At 38.5% G+C, this 18,536-nt stretch overlaps 1 protein-coding gene across 3 annotated transcripts in view; it reads left to right on the forward strand.

Moving 5' to 3' along the window:
- Positions 1-18,536, forward strand: part of GALC (galactosylceramidase) — a 66,085-nt gene that overhangs the window by 12,172 nt on the left and 35,377 nt on the right. For all 3 annotated transcript variants that reach the window (XM_059182607.1, XM_059182605.1, XM_059182606.1), the window contains exons 6-7: positions 1,590-1,628; positions 4,109-4,239. In XM_059182607.1, coding sequence (XP_059038590.1) covers positions 1,590-1,628; positions 4,109-4,239 — 170 coding nt within the window. The remainder of the gene's footprint in view (positions 1-1,589; positions 1,629-4,108; positions 4,240-18,536) is intronic.

Here is an 18,536-nt window from a genome sequence, read left to right on the forward strand (position 1 = left end):
ATCTTTTATTGTCCTAAACCAGGGGGTGGCAAACTTTTTCTTAGTGTATCAAAGAGTAAATATTTTATGTTTTGTGGGCCAAAGGCAGTATTAAGGCTATTATGTAGGTAATTATACAGCCATTTAAAATATAGCCATTTAAAACTGTAAAAACCACTTTTAGCTCTCAGGTTGTAAAAAATACAAATGGTGGGTGGGCTGGATTTGGCAGGCTGGCTAAAATCTGCCTACCCTAATCTTAAACTGTTATTTAACACCTTTTAATGATTGAAAAAAATGTAGAAATAACGTCTTTCCAACTGGTCTCTTGGCAGGCTGAAGGCATCGTACCTCACAGAGCCTCACATGTACACACAGTGGTCTCCATACTTGTTTGGTATCAATACATCATCTGTTAAAACTGATTTTAAAAGCATTCATGCAATTTGGCAAGCAATTATTGAGCTCCTGCTATGTTTCAGGCACTGTGACTGTTACGTTCTAGGGGTACTAAGATGAGTAAGCCTTTAAGGAGGTTAGTGAGAGAGGTAGAAACTGGGACAGATAAACTGTAATATCACAGGAGGAGAGAGAACATGAGGGTGGGCTAAGGGCTGTAGGGAGCCAGAAGCAAGAATATACTTGTTTTTTGGTTGTCTTTCTCCAAATTATAATTGAAAATTAGTTTGAGAACTTTCAAATGGTAGGGTATTTTTAATCTGTAGTGAAACTCAATGTAGGTTTAGATCTAAATAACATTTTATTTTATGGTGAAGTCACACTTAGAAAATGTTTCTGGTAAAGAATGGGTAATTCACATGTCTTTTAGACTCACAGGCTGTGGTGAGGAGCTTCCTTCATAAGAAGTACTTTACTGTATCGCAAGAGTAAAATGAGTTATATATAGTGCCTAGACGCAAGGCCATCTCTGTTAACAGTTTTCTTAGCCCCAAAACAAATGTCATGGAAATTCTTTCTCAGCTCTAAAACTTCATTCTTCCTGATTCTAAACCAACGAAAGCTGTGCATCTTCCTTTTATCTATTCTTGTTAAGAATTTGCCTTTGTGATGTAGCACATCATATGGGCTAAAAAAAAAATCACTTCTACTGTGTACTTATTAATACTTGGGTTTAGGTGTGCTGGTAAGATCTTGTAAGAATTATTACAACATTCCTTGTGTCTGGTAGGTGTCCAGTGCCTAATAAGAGTCCCTGCACACATTACACTGGCAATGTTTGTTGAATGATTGAATGGGTATTCCCATTTTAGAAATCCTTAGAATGGGCCACGTGGACAACTCAGTCATTTAAGCCTCCAGCTCTTGGTTTCAGCTCACATGATCTCAGGGCCCTGGGATTGAGCTCCATGTCAGTCTCCATGCTTAGCAGGAAGTCTGCCTGAGGATTTCTCTCTCTCCCCTCTTCCTCTGCTTGCCCTCTCTCTCTCTCAAAGAAATAAAGATTAAAAAAAAAAAAAAAAGAAATCACTGAAATAAGTGACTATTTAAAAATACACACCAAATATTCAAGGTTTTAAAAGGTAATATTTTAATTTTAACTTTCTGACCTTTAACTTTCAATTCGGGCTGTTTGACTTTCTGTTTTGCAGATCTGGAATGAGAGGTCATTTGACATCAATTATATCAAGGTCTGTACAACTATAAAATCTTTTTATCTTAAAGTTATTGGTAAATAATTCTCTATGGTTCCATGGAAATTAGTAGAAACACTGTTTTTTACAGCATAGATATTTGTTTTGCTAATTGTGATATAAAATTCATGCAAAAGCTTAATCATCTTTAAATTCCTGATTAAAGCATAGATAACTCCTTGTGAACCCCAAATTTCCTTTGTCTGAAGACTTGTGTTGAATTTTCCTATTTTAAAGTTTATTATTTGTGGAATTATGATAATCATTATAAAAACAATGCATCATGGTAGACTTTGAGGACTTAAAGAAATGTAGCTTTTTTTTTTTTTCATTATCAACTGAGAAAAGGAGGCAAACCTGAAAAAGAACAAAGACCTTTATTTGGGGTGGGAATTGCAACTTGGGAGCACAGATTCTGGAGTAACCAGAAGAGTGTCCTGCCCTGGTGGGGCAGGTAAGGGGTTTTTATGACTAAGAAGGAAGAGGTAATTCCATGATGTAGATAAAGAAGAGAAAACACTGCTAATTCGGGGCTGACTGGTTGAGCCATTTCTGGTAACTCTCTCATCAGTTATTTTATTGGTGCTATCACAAACAAAACTGTCACTGGAATGTATTAATTAACTTTATTGTCCTCATATGTTCCGAATGCTAGTTGTTCTGTTGAAATGTTATGAGCAATTGCCTGTAACACTCTTGCCACTTCTGGCCTAGGTCAAGAGTTCATTTCTCCGAAAGGAAGTCTCTTCTGGCCAGAAATTTTATACAGTTCCACATTGTACATCAAAATTTCTCATATATAGTCTCATGGTTATTTTCTTTGGAATGCTTGTTACATTGGAATGTTCCATATGTTTCTCTCTATGATTAGCAAATAGGTAGCAAATCGGTAACATTTGCCAAGTGTGTTTTTTAGGGTCGCTTTTCCTAGTTATTTATCTCCATTTCATTCTTACTAGCTTCTTTATTAGGTAATTATTTGCTGTTTTTCAGGAAAGGAAAAACTGAGAATAATAATTCCTCTGTCACTGGGAAACTAATGCCAGTTTAACTTTTTCAGGTGGAAGTAGTCTCTGGTTTGCTTTCCAGTTCTTTTTGTCTTGTGTTTGCTCAAAAAAATATGGTTTTGTGGTTACATTTTGTTTGGGTTTAAAAAAAATTTTTTTTCTTTAAGTGTGTTGTGTGTTTAAGTAGGTAATACCCACTAAATTCCTTTCAATTTATTTATTCATTTATTCCATCAGCAAGCATTGACTCAGCACTGGGGGGCGTCAGGCATTCCGCACATGCTTACAAGACAAGGACACAAAATAACTGTTGCTGCCCAAAAGGAGTTCACATTTGAGGGCTATAGTCCTGGATGGGCAATGAAAATTCAGCCATAATTTCTCTAGCAGAATAATGCCTGAGCAGGGTTGTCAGAAGGTACAGGGTGGTCATTGATGCTTCTGCCTAGGCAGATTAGGGAATGCTGTTAGAGAAGGTGATGTGTGGTTGGAATCTTCAAGGTGGGATGCATAGGAACTCCCCTGGTTGCTAGGGTGGGGGCAGGATGCCGCCAAGAAATGATGATTGAGAGTAAAGGGATTTGGGGGAAGAGCCAGGGTGAAAGAGTAGACACGCGGGAACTCTGAGGCTCCCGTAGGCTTCGGTGATCACCAGGGGACTGGCACGCTTTAATCTGGGGCTGTGGAGTTCGATGGGGTGGCTTGCAGCCAGGTCCGTGTAAGTCAGGGTCACCTCCAGGCTGCAGGCATGATCAGTGAAGTGAGATGTGGTGGAGGGGGCATTGTGGGGCTGTGGGAGGTGGGGCAGTGGAGCGGGGATAAGATGGAAGCACAGGATTGTTCCTGCAAAGTCATGGCTTCTGTGAGCGCAGGGCTAATGAGAGAATCAAGAGCCCAGGGTGGAAGCCATATTCCTGTGTGTGTGCTGTTTGACCCTGCAGTTGAGGGCGGCGTCATGACAGGGTCCCAATAGTGAAGGTGGGGAACTTTTTTATCTACCCAGGTTTGACATTTCACAGCCTGTGTTTTTCCTCGTGATTATACATGTGCTTCTCTAGTTCATTTCATTTGAAGGAAGCATTGGAAACAGTAGAATCTGGTTTCCTTTTTTTTTTTTAAACTAATGATCTGCATATATGGTGGTGGTTTACTTAATTTTTTTTTTTTTTTTTTTTTTTTGCTATTATGAGTTTGTTGTTGATTCCATTAAAGTCAGAGGGAGAATTCCTCTAAAGCATTTTTACCTCTTGTTTTTTGTTTCGTTTTTTTTTTTTTACAGTCCCATGAAGTAGGTTATCTTAATGATAATGCTTTATATTTTCCGTAGGAGCCACGTTTCTATTGAGAAATAATATTGATACTATTATCCAGGATGCTGATTTTCCAAGGTACTTCAGCTATTGTGGTTGTAATTCAACAGCTGAAAACTCATTTGTAAACTTTCCTGCGTTCTCTTTCTCTCTCCGAAAGGTGTTAAGAAGAATGCTCAACTATCAAGGTCTCCATCGAGTGAAAATCATAGCGAGTGACAATCTCTGGGAGCCCATTTCTGCTTCTATGTTGCTCGACCCTGAGCTCCTGGAGGTGATTGATGTTATAGGGTAAGGAAGGTTTTGCTTTGAAAGCTTATCAGTTTCTGATTGCTTGCTTTCCATACTTGACTGTACCTTTGTTTTTGCTTTTCCTTCCCCCTTGACTACATGTTTGGAGGGAGCTTTCTTGTATTTACTTAACTAAAACACCTGTGACTGGTGTTTTATTCCTTTCCCTTTGAAATGTATGCACGGTTGGCCCTTGAACAGCTCAGGTATGAACTGAGCCAGTCCACTGATGTGTGGAATTTTTACATTACTATAAATGTATTTTCTCTTCCTTGTGATTTTCTTTTTTTTTTTTTTTTTAATTTTTTATTTTTTTATAAACATATATTTTTATCCCCAGGGGTACAGGTCTGTGAATCACCAAGTTTACACACTTCACAGCACTCACCAAAGCACATACCTTCCCCAATGTCCATAACCCCACCCCCTTCTCCCAAACCCCCTCCCCCCAGCAACCCTCAGTTTGTTTCGTGAGATTAAGAGTCACTTATGGTTTGTCTCCCTCCCAATTCCATCTTGTTTCATTGATTCTTCTCCTACCCACTTAAGCCCCCATGTTGCATCACCACTTCCTCATATCAGGGAGATCATATGATAGTTGTCTTTCTCTGCTTGACTTATTTCGCTAAGCATGATACGCTCTAGTTCCATCCATGTTGTCGCAAATGGCAAGATTTCATTTCTTTTGATGGCTGCATAGTATTCCATTGTATATATATACCACATCTTCTTGATCCATTCATCTGTTGATGGACATCTAGGTTCTTTCCATAGTTTGGCTATTGTGGACATTGCTGCTATAAACATTCGGGTGCACGTGCCCCTTTGGATCACTACGTTTGTATCTTTAGGGTAAATACCCAGTAGTGCAATTGCTGGGTCATAGGGCAGTTCTATTTTCAACATTTTGCACCAGCTTGCATTCCCACCAACAGTGTAGGAGGGTTTCCCCTTTCTCCGCATCCTCGCCAGCATCTGTCATTTCCTGACTTGTTGATTTTAGCCATTCTGACTGGTGTGAGGTGATATCTCATTGTGGTTTTGATTTGTATTTCCCTGATGCCGAGTGATATGGAGCACTTTTTCATGTGTCTGTTGGCCATCTGGATGTCTTCTTTGCAGAAATGTGTGTTCATGTCCTCTGCCCATTTCTTGATTGGATTATTTGTTCTTTGGGTGTTGAGTTTGCTAAGTTCTTTATAGATTTTGGACACTAGTCCTTTATCTGATATGTCGTTTGCAAATATCTTCTCCCATTCTGTCAGTTGTCTTTTGATTTTGTTAACTGTTTCCTTTGCTGTGCAAAAGCTTTTGATCTTGATGAAATCCCAGTAGTTCATTTTTGCCCTTGCTTCCCTTGCCTTTGGCGATGTTCCTAGGAATATGTTGCTGTGGCTGAGGTCGAAGAGGTTGCTGCCTGTGTTCTCCTCAAGGATTTTGATGGATTCCTTTCGCACATTGAGGTCCTTCATCCATTTTGAGTCTATTTTTGTGTGTGGTGTAAGGAAATGGTCCAATTTCATTTTTCTGCATGTGGCTGTCCAATTTTCCCAGCACCATTTATTGAAGAGGCTGTCTTTTTTCCATTGGACATTCTTTCCTGCTTTGTCGAAGATTAGTTGACTGTAGAGTTGAGGGTCTATTTCTGGGCTCTCTATTCTGTTCCATTGATCTATGTGTCTGTTTTTGTGCCAGTACCATGCTGTCTTGATGATGACAGCTTTGTAATGGAGCTTGAAGTCCGGAATTGTGATGCCACCAACGTTGGCTTTCTTTTTCAATATCCCTTTGGCTATTCGAGGTCTTTTCTGGTTCCATGTAAATTTTAGAATTATTTGTTCCATTTCTTTGAAAAAGATGGATGGTACTTTGATAGGAATTGCATTAAATGTGTAGATTGCTTTAGTTAGCATAGACATTTTCACAATATTTATTCTTCCAATCCAGGAGCATGGAACATTTTTCCATTTCTTTGTGTCTTCCTCAATTTCTTTCATGAGTACTTTATAGTTTTCTGAGTATAGATTCTGTGCCTCTTTGGTTAGGTTTATTCCTAGGTATCTTATGGTTTTGGGTACAATTGTAAATGAGATTGACTCCTTAATTTCTCTTTCTTCTGTCTTGTTGTTGGTGTAGAGAAATGCAACTGATTTCTGTGCATTGATTTTATATCCTGACACTTTACTGAATTCCTGTATAAGTTCTAGCAGTTTTGGAGTGGAGTCTTTTGGGTTTTCCACATACAGTATCATATCATCTGTGAAGAGTGATAATTTGACTTCCTCTTTGCCGTTTTGGATGCCTTTAATTTCCTTTTGTTGTCTGATTGCTGAGGCTAGGACCTCTAGTACTATGTTGAATAGCAGTGGTGATAATGGACATCCCTGCCGTGTTCCTGACCTTAGCGGAAAAGCTTTCAGTTTTTCTCCATTGAGAATGATATTTGCGGTGGGTTTTTCATAGATGGCTTTGATGGTATTGAGGTATGTGCCCTCTATCCCTACACTTTGAAGAGTTTTGATCAGGAAGGGGTGCTGTACTTCGTCAAATGCTTTTTCAGCATCTATTGAGAGTATCATATGGTTCTTGTTCTTTCTTTTATTGATGTGTTGTATCACATTGACTGATTTGCGGATGTTGAACCAACCTTGCAGCCCTGGAATAAATCCCACTTGGTCGTGGTGAATAATCCTTTTAATGTATTGTTGAATTCTATTGGCTAGTATTTTGGTGAGAATTTTCGCATCTGTGTTCATCAAGGATATTGGTCTATAGCTCTCTTTTTTGATGGGATCCTTGTCTGGTTTTGGGATCAAGGTGATGCTGGCCTCATAAAATGAGTTTGGAAGTTTTCCTTCCATTTCTATTTTTTGGAACAGTTTCAGGAGAATAGGAATTAGTTCTTCTTTAAATGTTTGGTAGAATTCCCCCGGGAAGCCGTCTGGCCCTGGGCTTTTGTTTGTTTGGAGATTTTTAATGACTGTTTCAATCTCCTTACTGGTTATGGGTTTGTTCAGGCTTTCTATTTCTTCCTGGTTCAGTTGTGGTAGTTTATATGTTTCTAGGAATGCATCAGTTTCTTCCAGATTTTCAAATTTGTTGGCGAAGAGTTGCTCATAGTATGTTCTTATAATAGTTTGTATTTCTTTGGTGTTAGTTGTGATCTCTCCTCTTTCATTCATGATTTTATTTATTTGAGTCCTTTCTCTTTTCTTTTTGATAAGTCGGGCCAGGGGTTTATCAATTTTATTAATTCTTTCAAAGAACCAGCTCCTACTTTCGTTTATTTGTTCTATTGTTTTTTAGGTTTCTATTTCATTGATTTCTGCTCTGATCTTTATGATTTCTCTTCTCCTGCTGGGCTTAGGGTTTCTTTCTTGTTCTTTCTCCAGCTCCTTTAAGTGTAGGGTTAGGTTGTGTACCTGAGACCTTTCTTGTTTCTTGAGAAAGGCTTGTACTGCTATATATTTTCCTCTCAGGACTGCCTTTGTTGTGTCCCACAGATTTTGAACCATTGTATTTTCATTATCATTTGTTTCCATGATTTTTTTCAATTCTTCTTTAATTTCCCGGTTGACCCATTCATTCTTTAGAAGGATGCTGTTTAGTCTCCATGTATTTGGGTTCTTTTCAAACTTCCTTTTGTGGTTGAGTTCTAGCTTTAGAGCATTGTGGTCTGAAAATATGCAGGGAATGATCCCAATCTTTTGATACCGGTTGAGTCCTGATTTAGGACCGAGGATGTGATCTATTCTGGAGAATGTTCCATGTGCACTAGAGAAGAATGTGTATTCTGTTGCTTGGGGATGAAATATTCTGAATATATCTGTGATGTCCATCTGGTCCAGTGTGTCGTTTAAGGCCTTTATTTCCTTGCTGATCTTTTGCTTGGATGATCTGTCCATTTCAGTGAGGGGAGTGTTAAAGTCCCCTACTATTATTGTATTATTGTTGATGTGTTTCTTTGATTTTGTTATTAATTGGTTTATATAGTTAGCTGCTCCCATGTTGGGGGCATAGATATTTAAAATTGTTAGATCTTCTTGTTGGACAGACCCTTTGAGTATGATATAGTGTCCTTCCTCATCTCTTATTATAGTCTTTGGCTTAAAATATAATTGATCTGATATAAGGATTGCTACTCCTGCTTTCTTCTGATGTCCATTAGCATGGTAAATTCTTTTCCACCCCCTCACTTTAAATCTGGAGGTGTCTTCGGGCTTAAAATGAGTTTCTTGGAGGCAACATATAGGTGGGTTTTGTTTTTTTATCCATTCTGATACCCTGTGTCTTTTGACAGGGGCATTTAGCCCATTAACATTCAGGGTAACTATTGAGAGATATGAATTTAGTGCCATTGTATTGCCTGTAAGGTGACTGTTACTGTATATGATCTCTGTTCCTTTCTGATCTACCACTTGTAGGCTCTCTCTTTGCTTAGAGGACCCCTTTCAATATTTCCTGTAGAGCTGGTTTGGTGTTTGCAAATTCTTTCAGTTTTTGTTTGTCCTGGAAGCTTTTAATCTCTCCTTCTATTTTCAATGATAGCCTAGCTGGATATAGTATTCTTGGCTGCATGTTTTTCTCATTTAGTGCTCTGAAAATATCATGCCAGCTCTTTCTGGCCTGCCAGTTCTCTGTGGATAAGTCAGCTGCCAATATAATATTTTTACCATTGTATGTTACAGACTTCTTTTCCCGGGCTGCTTTCAAGATTTTCTCTTTGTCACTGAGACTTGTAAATTTTACTATTAGGTGACGGGGTGTGGGCCTATTCTTATTGATTTTGAGGGGCATTCTCTGAACCTCCTGAATTTTGATGCTCGTTCCCTTTGCCATATTGGGGACATTCTCCCCAATAATTCTCTCCAGTATACCTTCTGCTCCCCTCTCTCTTTCTTCTTCTTCTGGAATCCCAATTATTCTAATGTTGTTTCGTCTTATGGTGTCACTTATCTCTCAAATTCTCCCCTTATGGTCCAGTAGCTGTTTGTCCCTCTTTTGCTCAGCTTCTTTATTCTCTGTCATTTGGTTTTCTATATCACTAATTCTTTCTTCTGCCTCATTTATCTTAGCAGTGAGAGCCTCCATTTTTGATTGCACCTCATTAATAGCTTTTTTGATTTCAACTTGGTTAGATTTTAGTTCTTTTATTTCTCCAGAAAGGGCTTTTATATCTCTCGAGAGGGTTTCTCTAATATCTTCCATGCCTATTTCGAGCCCGGCTAGAACCTTGAGAATTGTCATTCTGAACTCTAGATCTGACATATTACCAATGTCTGTATTGATTAGGTCCCTAGCCTTCGGTACTGCCTCTTGTTCTTTTTTTGGTGGTGAATTTTTCCGTCTTGTCATTTTGTCCAGATAAGAGTATATGAAGGAGTAAGTAAAATCCTAAAAGGGTGGCAACAACCCCAGGAAAATATGCTTTCACCAAATCAGAAGAGATCCCAAATCGTGAGGGGGGAGAAACGGGATAAAAAGAGATTCAAAAAGGAAGAAAGAAAAAAAAAGGAAAAAAAAAAAGAAAAGAATTAATAAAAAGAAAACGAATAAAGAAAAAAATAAAAAAGAAAAAATATATATATATTAGATAAACTAGTTTAAAAACGTTAAAAAAGAGAACGGTAAAAGTTAAAAAAAAAATTTTACCAGAAGGCAAGAAAAAAAAAAAGAAAAAGAAATGAAAAAGAAAAAAACTAAATTAACTGCAAGACTAAAAAAAATCACAGGGAGAAAGCCATGAGATCCGTGCTTTGCTTTCTCCTCTTCTGGAATTCTGCTGCTCTCCTTGGTATTGAAACCGCACTCCTTGGTAGGTGAACTTGGTCTTGGCTGGATTTCTTGTTGATCTTCTGGGGGAGGGGCCTGGTGTAGTGATTCTCAAGTGTCTTTGCCCCAGGTGGAATTGCACCGCCCTTACCAGGGGCCGGGCTGAGTAATCCGCTCAGGTTTGCTTTCAGGAGCTTTTGTTCCCTGAGTGCTTTCCGTAGAGATCTGGAGGACGGGAATACAAATGGCGGCCTCCTGGTCTCCAGCCCAGAGGAGCTGAGAGCCCGGGGCCCCACTCCTCAGTGCGCCCTCAGAGAACAGCGCCCAGTTACTCCCGTCTGCCTGACCTCCGGCCGCGCTCCGAGCTCACTGAGCCTGCGACTGGTTCAAGGTAACACCGAGCTGTGAGCTTACTGTCGGCTCTGTCTCTGTAGCCGGTTTTCCTGTTCCAATACCCGCAAGCTCTGCGACACTCAGACACCCCCGATCCTTCTGTGACCCTGCGGGACCTGAGGCCATGCTGACCCCTTGTGGGCTTCGCGCCGGTTTAGCCTCTGGAGCGATGTCCCTCAGTGGAACAGACTTTTAAGAGTCCTGATTTTGTGCTCCGTTGCTCCGCTGCTTGCCGGGAGCCGGCCCCTCCCCCCGGGGTCTATCTTCCCGTTGCTTTGGGCCAGTCCTACCTTTCAGAAAGTGGTTGTTTTTCTGTTTCCAGAATTGCTGTTCTTCTTCTCTTCGATCTGCTGATGGATTTGCAGGTGTTTGCAATCTTTAGATAAGCTATCTAGCTGATCTCCTGCTAGCTGAAATAGTCTCAGCCTGCTACTTCTCCGCCATCTTGACTCCTCCTTGTGATTTTCTTAATAACATTTTCTTTTCTCTAGCTTCCTTTACTGTAAGGATACAGTATGTAACACATAGAGCATACAAAATATGTGTTAATCAACTATATATATTATTGGTCTTCTGGTCAACAGGCTATTGGCAATTACGTTTTTGGGGAGTCCAAGATTATATTTGGATTTTCAGATGCACATGAAAATCATGCACATTATTCGAGGGTCACCTGTAGTTTGAGATCTTTCTATGACAATGGAATGTATTGGTACTTCGAAGAAATGTGTTAACGTTTGGAGTAATGAAACATGGCTTTGTTTCAATTAAGGGACAGAGTAGTATTTAAATTTTAGAAATTACAAAAGACAGACTTCCTGTGTTGGGCGTTCTTCCATGAATGAAGACTTCATGTAAATGGCACGGCTAATCACCGGCCATGGCTCTTGTCATGTTTCCTTAGCAGGCTGGCTTTGACCCTGCTCTTTAGTCTAGTTTGCCAGTCAGTCCTTTGGGTCTTGGCCTTCCTGAGTGCTAGTAATTTTTTTCTGTCTTTTTTTTTCCAGTTTTATTGACAAATAATTGACATACATCACTGTATAACTTTAAGGTATAGGGCATAATGATTTGATTTACATATATATGAGATAATTACCATGATAGGTTTAGTTAACATCCATCATCTCATACAGATACAGTCAAAAGAAAAGGAAAGATGATTTCTCTTTATGATGAGAGCTCCCAGTATCTACTTTTTAACAACTTTACTATTTGTCCCACAGCATTGTTCATTATAGGCCTCATGCCATATAGCACATCCCTAGTACTTATTTATTTGTGCCTTTTGACCATCTTCCTCCAATTCCCTCTTCTTCTACCCTTCACCTACCAGTATTTTTTTAAGTGAATTTGAATTTTGTCTGTTGTGATGTATATAAACATTTGAAAAATAGAATACACATATGTATGGAATTTAGTCTTTATTCACTCTGAAGACTGCTTGATCTACATGTCCCTATTTTTTTTAAATGAAGTACTTTGAATGTATGTATATGACATAGGCAGAATAAGATAATGAATCTCCTGGTTCCTGTAACTCAGCCTCCATAACTGTGACCCCATGGCTAGTTCTCTACCCATATCCTGTCCATTCTGTTACCTGAAACTAGGTTTGCATCTTTTGATGTGTGTGGAGCCAAAAAGACACCAAAGGATAAAAAAAGAAGGGTTTTACTTGTAACAAGTAAAGGAGAGCACCAGGAATGTTTCCAAAGCAGGGTCTCCTTGAACCACAAAACTGAGGAAGTTTTAGGTGATGTGGCTTACTCAGTGGGGCATTCAGGATGTAATGGGGGCAGAAGTCATCTTAAAGTGACAGAGCCCAAGTCATGAGGGTCAGCATCACCAGTTCCTGGTATCTGAGCACTCAAAACGGTCCAGATCCTGCAAAGATAGCTCAAGAATGTGTATCAGGTCCGTCTTTATTTTTAAACCAGCACTGGAAGATTTACCACTGATTTATTGTTCCTGATATGATTAGTTTATCTCCTTGCCTGATAGTCGCTGTTTGTGCTTACATTTTATGGTTTCCTTGAAATTGTTATCTACCGGGATCTGTTGTTCTGCAATTTCAACATATCTCAGGAAGTTCTGCAAGAAATATGCTTTGGGTAAGAGGTGCCAGTTAGGCATAGATGGCAAGATGGCTGGGGGCCCAAGATGACATTTCTCATGTCAAGAAAGCTTGTCTTTCTGTTTCTGGGGGCGCCTAGCTCTTTCTGCTTATAGTTTCTCTTCTTCCTCCCACATTATTCTGAAGCAAATCCCACACATTACATTATTTCTTTCGCAAAAATTCTACCATGCATCTTTAAAGATTTCTTTTTTTTTTTTTTACCATAAACGATAACAATATTACATCCAAAAATGTAACAGTCTCTTGATATTATCAAGTATTTGTTCCTGTTATTTTATAGCTTTAATTGAATCTGGATCCAGTTTAGTTTCATACATTGTGACTGGTTGATGTTTAAGTCTCTTCTGATTTTTTCGGTTCCTGCCCCATCTTCTTCTTCTTTTTTTTTTTTTTTTTAAGATTTTATTTATTTATTTGACAAAGAAAGTACAAGCAGGGGGAGTGACAGGGAGAGGGAGAAGCAGGCTCCCTGCTGAGCAGAGAGCCCAGCATCGGGCTCAATCCCAGGATCCTGGGATCATGACCTGAGCTGAAGGCAGAGACTTAACCAACTGAGCCACCCAGGTGCCCCGCTGCCCCATCTTTTTATTCCCTTTCATTTGTCAAACTGGATTGTTTGTCCTATAAAGTATCTCACAGTCTGGGATTTAATAGTTTCATCCTTACAGTTTAGTTTAACCTGCCCATCTGTTCTGTTTCTAATTGGAAATTGACTGAAGCATTATTAGGTCAGATTTAGGATTATTTATTTATTTATTTATTTTGGGCAAGAAAAGGAAGATGTATTTGAACATTGCATTCATTGAAATTAGAATATAGTTTTTTGCCTTTATTGTTAAAACTTTCATAAGCAGCTCAAGTCTTGAGGGGGAAAACAAAGTTGTGTTGATTTTTGAATATATTTGTCTAGGAAGAAATACTTGAATGAAGCTATGGGTTTTGCTATGTCTCAGGAAAATGTTAGTTGTTTAATTCATTGTATCTTTATTGATATGGCCAACTGACAAAGCAAATATTCCTTTGAGGACTGCTTTAGCTCTGTTTTATTTTCTCATTTCATTGCACTGTCATTTAATGCTGAATGCATTTAAAAACTTTTTTTCAAAAACTTTCCCAGAAGCTTCTTTTTATCTTATTATATTAAGATTTATTTTTTTTTTTAATCAGGATATAAAGGTTGAGTGTATATTATCTACCTTGGTGATTGCATTGTTTAGGTATTCTGTATCCTAATTATTTTGTTCACTTTAACTATCCAGGGTTACCCAGAGTGTTAGTTTCCTCTCACTTGTGGGTTTCAGTTTCTTGCAGTTTATGCTTCTGAAAGTTGCTCTGTGTTATGTTACAGGTATTAATGTCTTACCTTATCATCTTATCTTTGAACTGTTGACATTAGAAAATGACATTCTTTGGGGTACCTTGCTGGCTCAGGAGGAAGAACATGCGACTTTTGATTTTGGGATCATGAGTTTGAGCCCTACATTGGGAGAGGTGGTGACAAAAAAAAAAAAAAAAAAAAAAAAAAACCCGAAAAGGAAAGAAAATGTCATTTTTTGCCTCATTATGTTTCTTGGTATGAATTTTGCTTTGCCTCTGACTAAGAAGGAGACCTCTGCTTTCTTTTCATTTATATTTGCCTGAAATATCTTTGCCCATACTTTCATCCTTCACCTCTTGACGTTATTTCTTTTTATGTGTGTGGCTTGCATAAAGCATAGATTTAAATTTTGTTTTTTTTGCTGCCCTAAAAATCTTCTGATATTAATGCTTGGTTTATACTCGTTTGTACTTAAAGATATAATTGAAACTATATATAATTAATGATATAATGATATACTCTATATTGTCTTATTAATTATTTACACTGTGTATATACTAAAACAAAATCTTGCTATGTGATTTGTTTTCTTTTTTTTTTTTTTTAAAGATTTTATTTATTTATTTGACAGACAGAGATCACAAGCAGGGAGAGAGTCAGGCAGAGAGAGAGAGAGGGGGAAGCAGGCAGAGAGCCCGATGTAGGGCTCGATCCCAGGACTCTGAGACCATGACCTGAGCCAAAGGCAGAGGCTTTAACTCACTGAGCCACCCAGGCGCCCCTTCTTTTTTCTCTTTTTGAAGAAAGTATCTTTTTTGTTACTTAGAAAGGTTTGATTTTTTTGATTCTATGGATTGCATTTATACTGATACCTTTATGCCAGTGGTTCTTAGCTGGGGATAATGTGCCTCCCAGGGAACATTTGGTAATGCCTGGAAATATCTGTGATTGTACTGGCGTGATGGGTGGAGGTCAGAGACGTTTTGAAGTATCCTCCCAAGCACAGGATAAATTCCCCACAACAAAGAATTATCCTGCCAAAGTATCAATAGTGCTGCAGTTGAGAAAATGTTCACACTAATACTCTTAGTTCCTTTTCTATGTGGTTATTATGTGTTGGTTTACTATAAGCAGTGCGAAACTTATTTCATAACTTCCTCTTTCATGCCTTCTCACTCCTACAGTGGAATTTTAATTACCAGAATTTCTTAATCTTTGTACTCTTACATGGCCTTAAGCTTTACTGTCTTGATTTTTCAGCTGCAAGCTGTAGCCTTCAATTCTCAGCCAGTTGGCAGACTTCATTTACATTTCATTTTCTTTCCTCCTCCTCCTATTTTGCATCTGCTGTATTAGTTACACATTATCAGAACATGTAACATTTGGGCACCTGGTGGCTCAGTAGGTTAAGCGTAGCCTTCAGCTCGGGTTGTGATCTCAGGACTCTGGGTTGGAGTCCCATGCCAGGCTCGCTGCTCAGTGGGGAGTCTGCTTCTCTGCGCCTCCCTTGGCTCATGCATTCCCTCTCTCTCTCAGATAAATTAAAAAAAAAAAGAACATCTAATATTTATGTACTAAATTACTCTTTCTTTTAGTCTAGTTCTACCATTAAGCATATGCAGTGTTCACCTTCAGGTCTTTTGCTGAAGTTTTTTCCTTAGATTCTTAGGTGTCAGAAGCTTACTATTTGTCATATTTTTCAGGAAGTGCTAATGGAAACAATATTTTTTTTTTTTTTTTTTTTTTAAAGATTTTATTTATTTATTTGACACAGAGAGATCACAAGTAGACAGAGAGGCAGGCAGAGAGAGAGAGAGGGAAGCAGGCTCCCTGCTGAGCAGAGAGCCCGATGCGGGCCTCGATCCCAGGACCCTGAGATCATGACCTGAGCCGAAGGCAGTGGCTTAACCCACTGAGCCACCCAGGCGCCCTGGAAACAATATTTCTTGATCTCTTACGTGTTTTTTAACTCATCGTTTGTGGTCTTTATACTTGAAGGACAGTTTGGCTAGATATAAACTCCCTGACTCACATTTTCTTAATCCTTGAATGCCATAAAATTTACGCTGTTGGTTACTCACATAAAATGTTGCTGTTCAGAATTCTGATGCTAGACTTCTTTCTTTCTTTCTTTCTTTTTTGGTTGTTGTTTCCCCCCTCTCTTGGACCTCTCATTTACCCTAAAGCAGAAGCAGCTGCTAGTGGTTTGCCAAAACCTATCCTGTTCTTCCTGGGCCCAAGGCAAGACTCTCAGCATTCTTTGCAGTTAAGATAGGACAATAGGATTAAGTTTCTGGTGATGAAATGAGAGCACAATTGATAAGTAACACCTGAGGGTTTATACTGTAGGATATTGGGTACACTCTTCTTCTACCTCTTTTCCTTCCTACTGGCTGGAATCTGAGGCAACCATTTGACCAAGAAGAAGATAGAAGTGCTGCTTCCACCAACCTTGATTCTCAACTTGGAATGATTATATGGAAGTAAAATATACTTTTTTCTTTATGCCACTACATTCTTTGTAGTTTGAGGCCTCTAAACAGTATTTCCTATTTTTTTGTGTGAGCATTCTATTTTGCTCCTGGAATTCCTTATCTTTGTTGAGTCGAAATAATAGAAAAAGCCTCATATTAGTTAATGAAACTGTCTCCAACAATAGCAAATATCCTTTTGTAGGTATGCTTATCTTATATTCCAGTAAAAGGACTTAGTTCTATTTCCATGGGGGGATAATTGAAACTATATCCTGGCTTCTTGGATTACTGAACTATGTCAGACATCTACATCTCTAGCTTCCATGTATTAGGGTATTATTTAAATTGTTTTAAATTGTTTTCATAGACCAAAACAGAACGTGGTTTAAGCAAGATAGTTGTTTATTTCTTAAGTAAAAGTACAAAACAGTATATAGGAAGATTGAGCAACTTTGTTCTATAAGGTGCCCTTTGATCTTAGGTTCTGCCATTTTCAAGTGTGTTATCATTGATGAAACTTATTTTTTTCTTCCTTATAAATGACTTGACACAATTCCTGTATATTCAAAGAATATTTTTCCTTAACTTTCAAATCTAGTAGTTATATGCTCTTTAACATTTCCAGTACCATATTATATGCCTTTTCACTGTCTGTATTTAAGTGTTTTCTTATTTCAATAAAATTTACTTAAATATTTAAAAAAATTTTTTATTTATTTGACAGATAGAGATCACAAGTAGGCAGAGAGGCAGGCAGAGAGAGAGGGGAAGGCAGGCTCCCTGCTGAGCAGAGAGCCTGATGCAGGGCTCGATCCCGGACCCCGGGATAGTGACCTGAGCCGAAGGTAGAGGCTTTAACCCACTGAGCCACCCAGGTGCCCCAAGATTTACTTAAATCTTAATTTAAGTAATTATCCTGCTCCATTGCTTTGGTTTTCCTTTTAGAATACCCAGTAATGCATTTTGGATCTTGTTTGCATATTACCTTTATTCTCTATTTCTCTCAAACCATTGTTATCTCTTTATTTCTGTTTGATTCTCTATAATTTTATCCTTGCTACCCTCTATTTTTCTTATTGTGTTTTCCACAAGGTCTATTCTGTCTTGTGTTTCTTTTTCCTTTCTTCATTTCTAAAATGTGTTTTTTTATAATAATTCTAGAATTCTCTCATTTTAGTTTCCTATACTTCTGTTGTCTAACAATCATCTCCTTAACAAAGGATAACATGCATATATACACATACCAACATGCATATATAAAAGTATATAAGTCATAAGAATATGGAATAATGAATTGTCACAAAGTGAACATAACTGCATCACCACCACCCAGGTCAAGAAATAGAAAATTATCAGTATCTGAGCAACTCTTCCCTTGGAAAGCTTTCTAATCATTGGCCTCTCCTCTGGTCCCAAAGGCGACTACTAATGTTAGCCCTAAAACTGTAGACTAATTTTCCTTGTTTAAAACTTTATTTAGAGGGCATGTGATGTGATGAGAACTGGGTGTTATATGCAACTGATGAACTACTGAGCTCTACATCTGAAAGTAATGATGTACTTACTATATGTTGACTAATTGATTTTATTTTATTTTTATTTTTTTATTATGTTACATTAGTCACCATACAGTACGTCATTAGTTTTTGACATAGTGTTCCATGACTCATTGTTTTTCTATACACCCAGTGCTCCACGCAATATGTGTCCTCCTTAACACCTGTCACTGGCGTACCTCTTCCCCCCACTCTCCTCCCCTCTAAAACCCTCAGTTTGTTTCTTGGAGTCCATAGCCTCTCATGGTCTTTCCCTCTGATTCCACCCCCACCCCCTTCATTTTTCCCTTCCTTCTCCTAATGCCCTTCGTGCTATTCCTATGTTCCACAAAGAAGTGAAACCATATGATAATTAACTTTCTCGGCTTGCCTTATTTCACTTAGCATATTTTTCTCCAGTCTCGACTATGTTGATGCAAAAGTTAGGTATTCATCCTTTCTGATGGCTGAGTAATATTCCATTGTATGTATGGACCACATCTTTATCCATTCATCTGTTGAAAGACATCTTGGCTCCTTTCACACTTTGGCTTTTGTGGACATTGCTGCTATGAATGTTGGGGTGCATGTGGCCCTTCTTTTCACTGCATCTGTATCTTTGGGGTAAATACCTATTGGTGCAATTGCTGGGTCATAGAGTAGCTCTA

This window comes from Mustela lutreola, chromosome 7 (genome assembly GCF_030435805.1).
Source record: "Mustela lutreola isolate mMusLut2 chromosome 7, mMusLut2.pri, whole genome shotgun sequence".
Classification (NCBI taxonomy): domain Eukaryota; kingdom Metazoa; phylum Chordata; class Mammalia; order Carnivora; family Mustelidae; genus Mustela; species Mustela lutreola.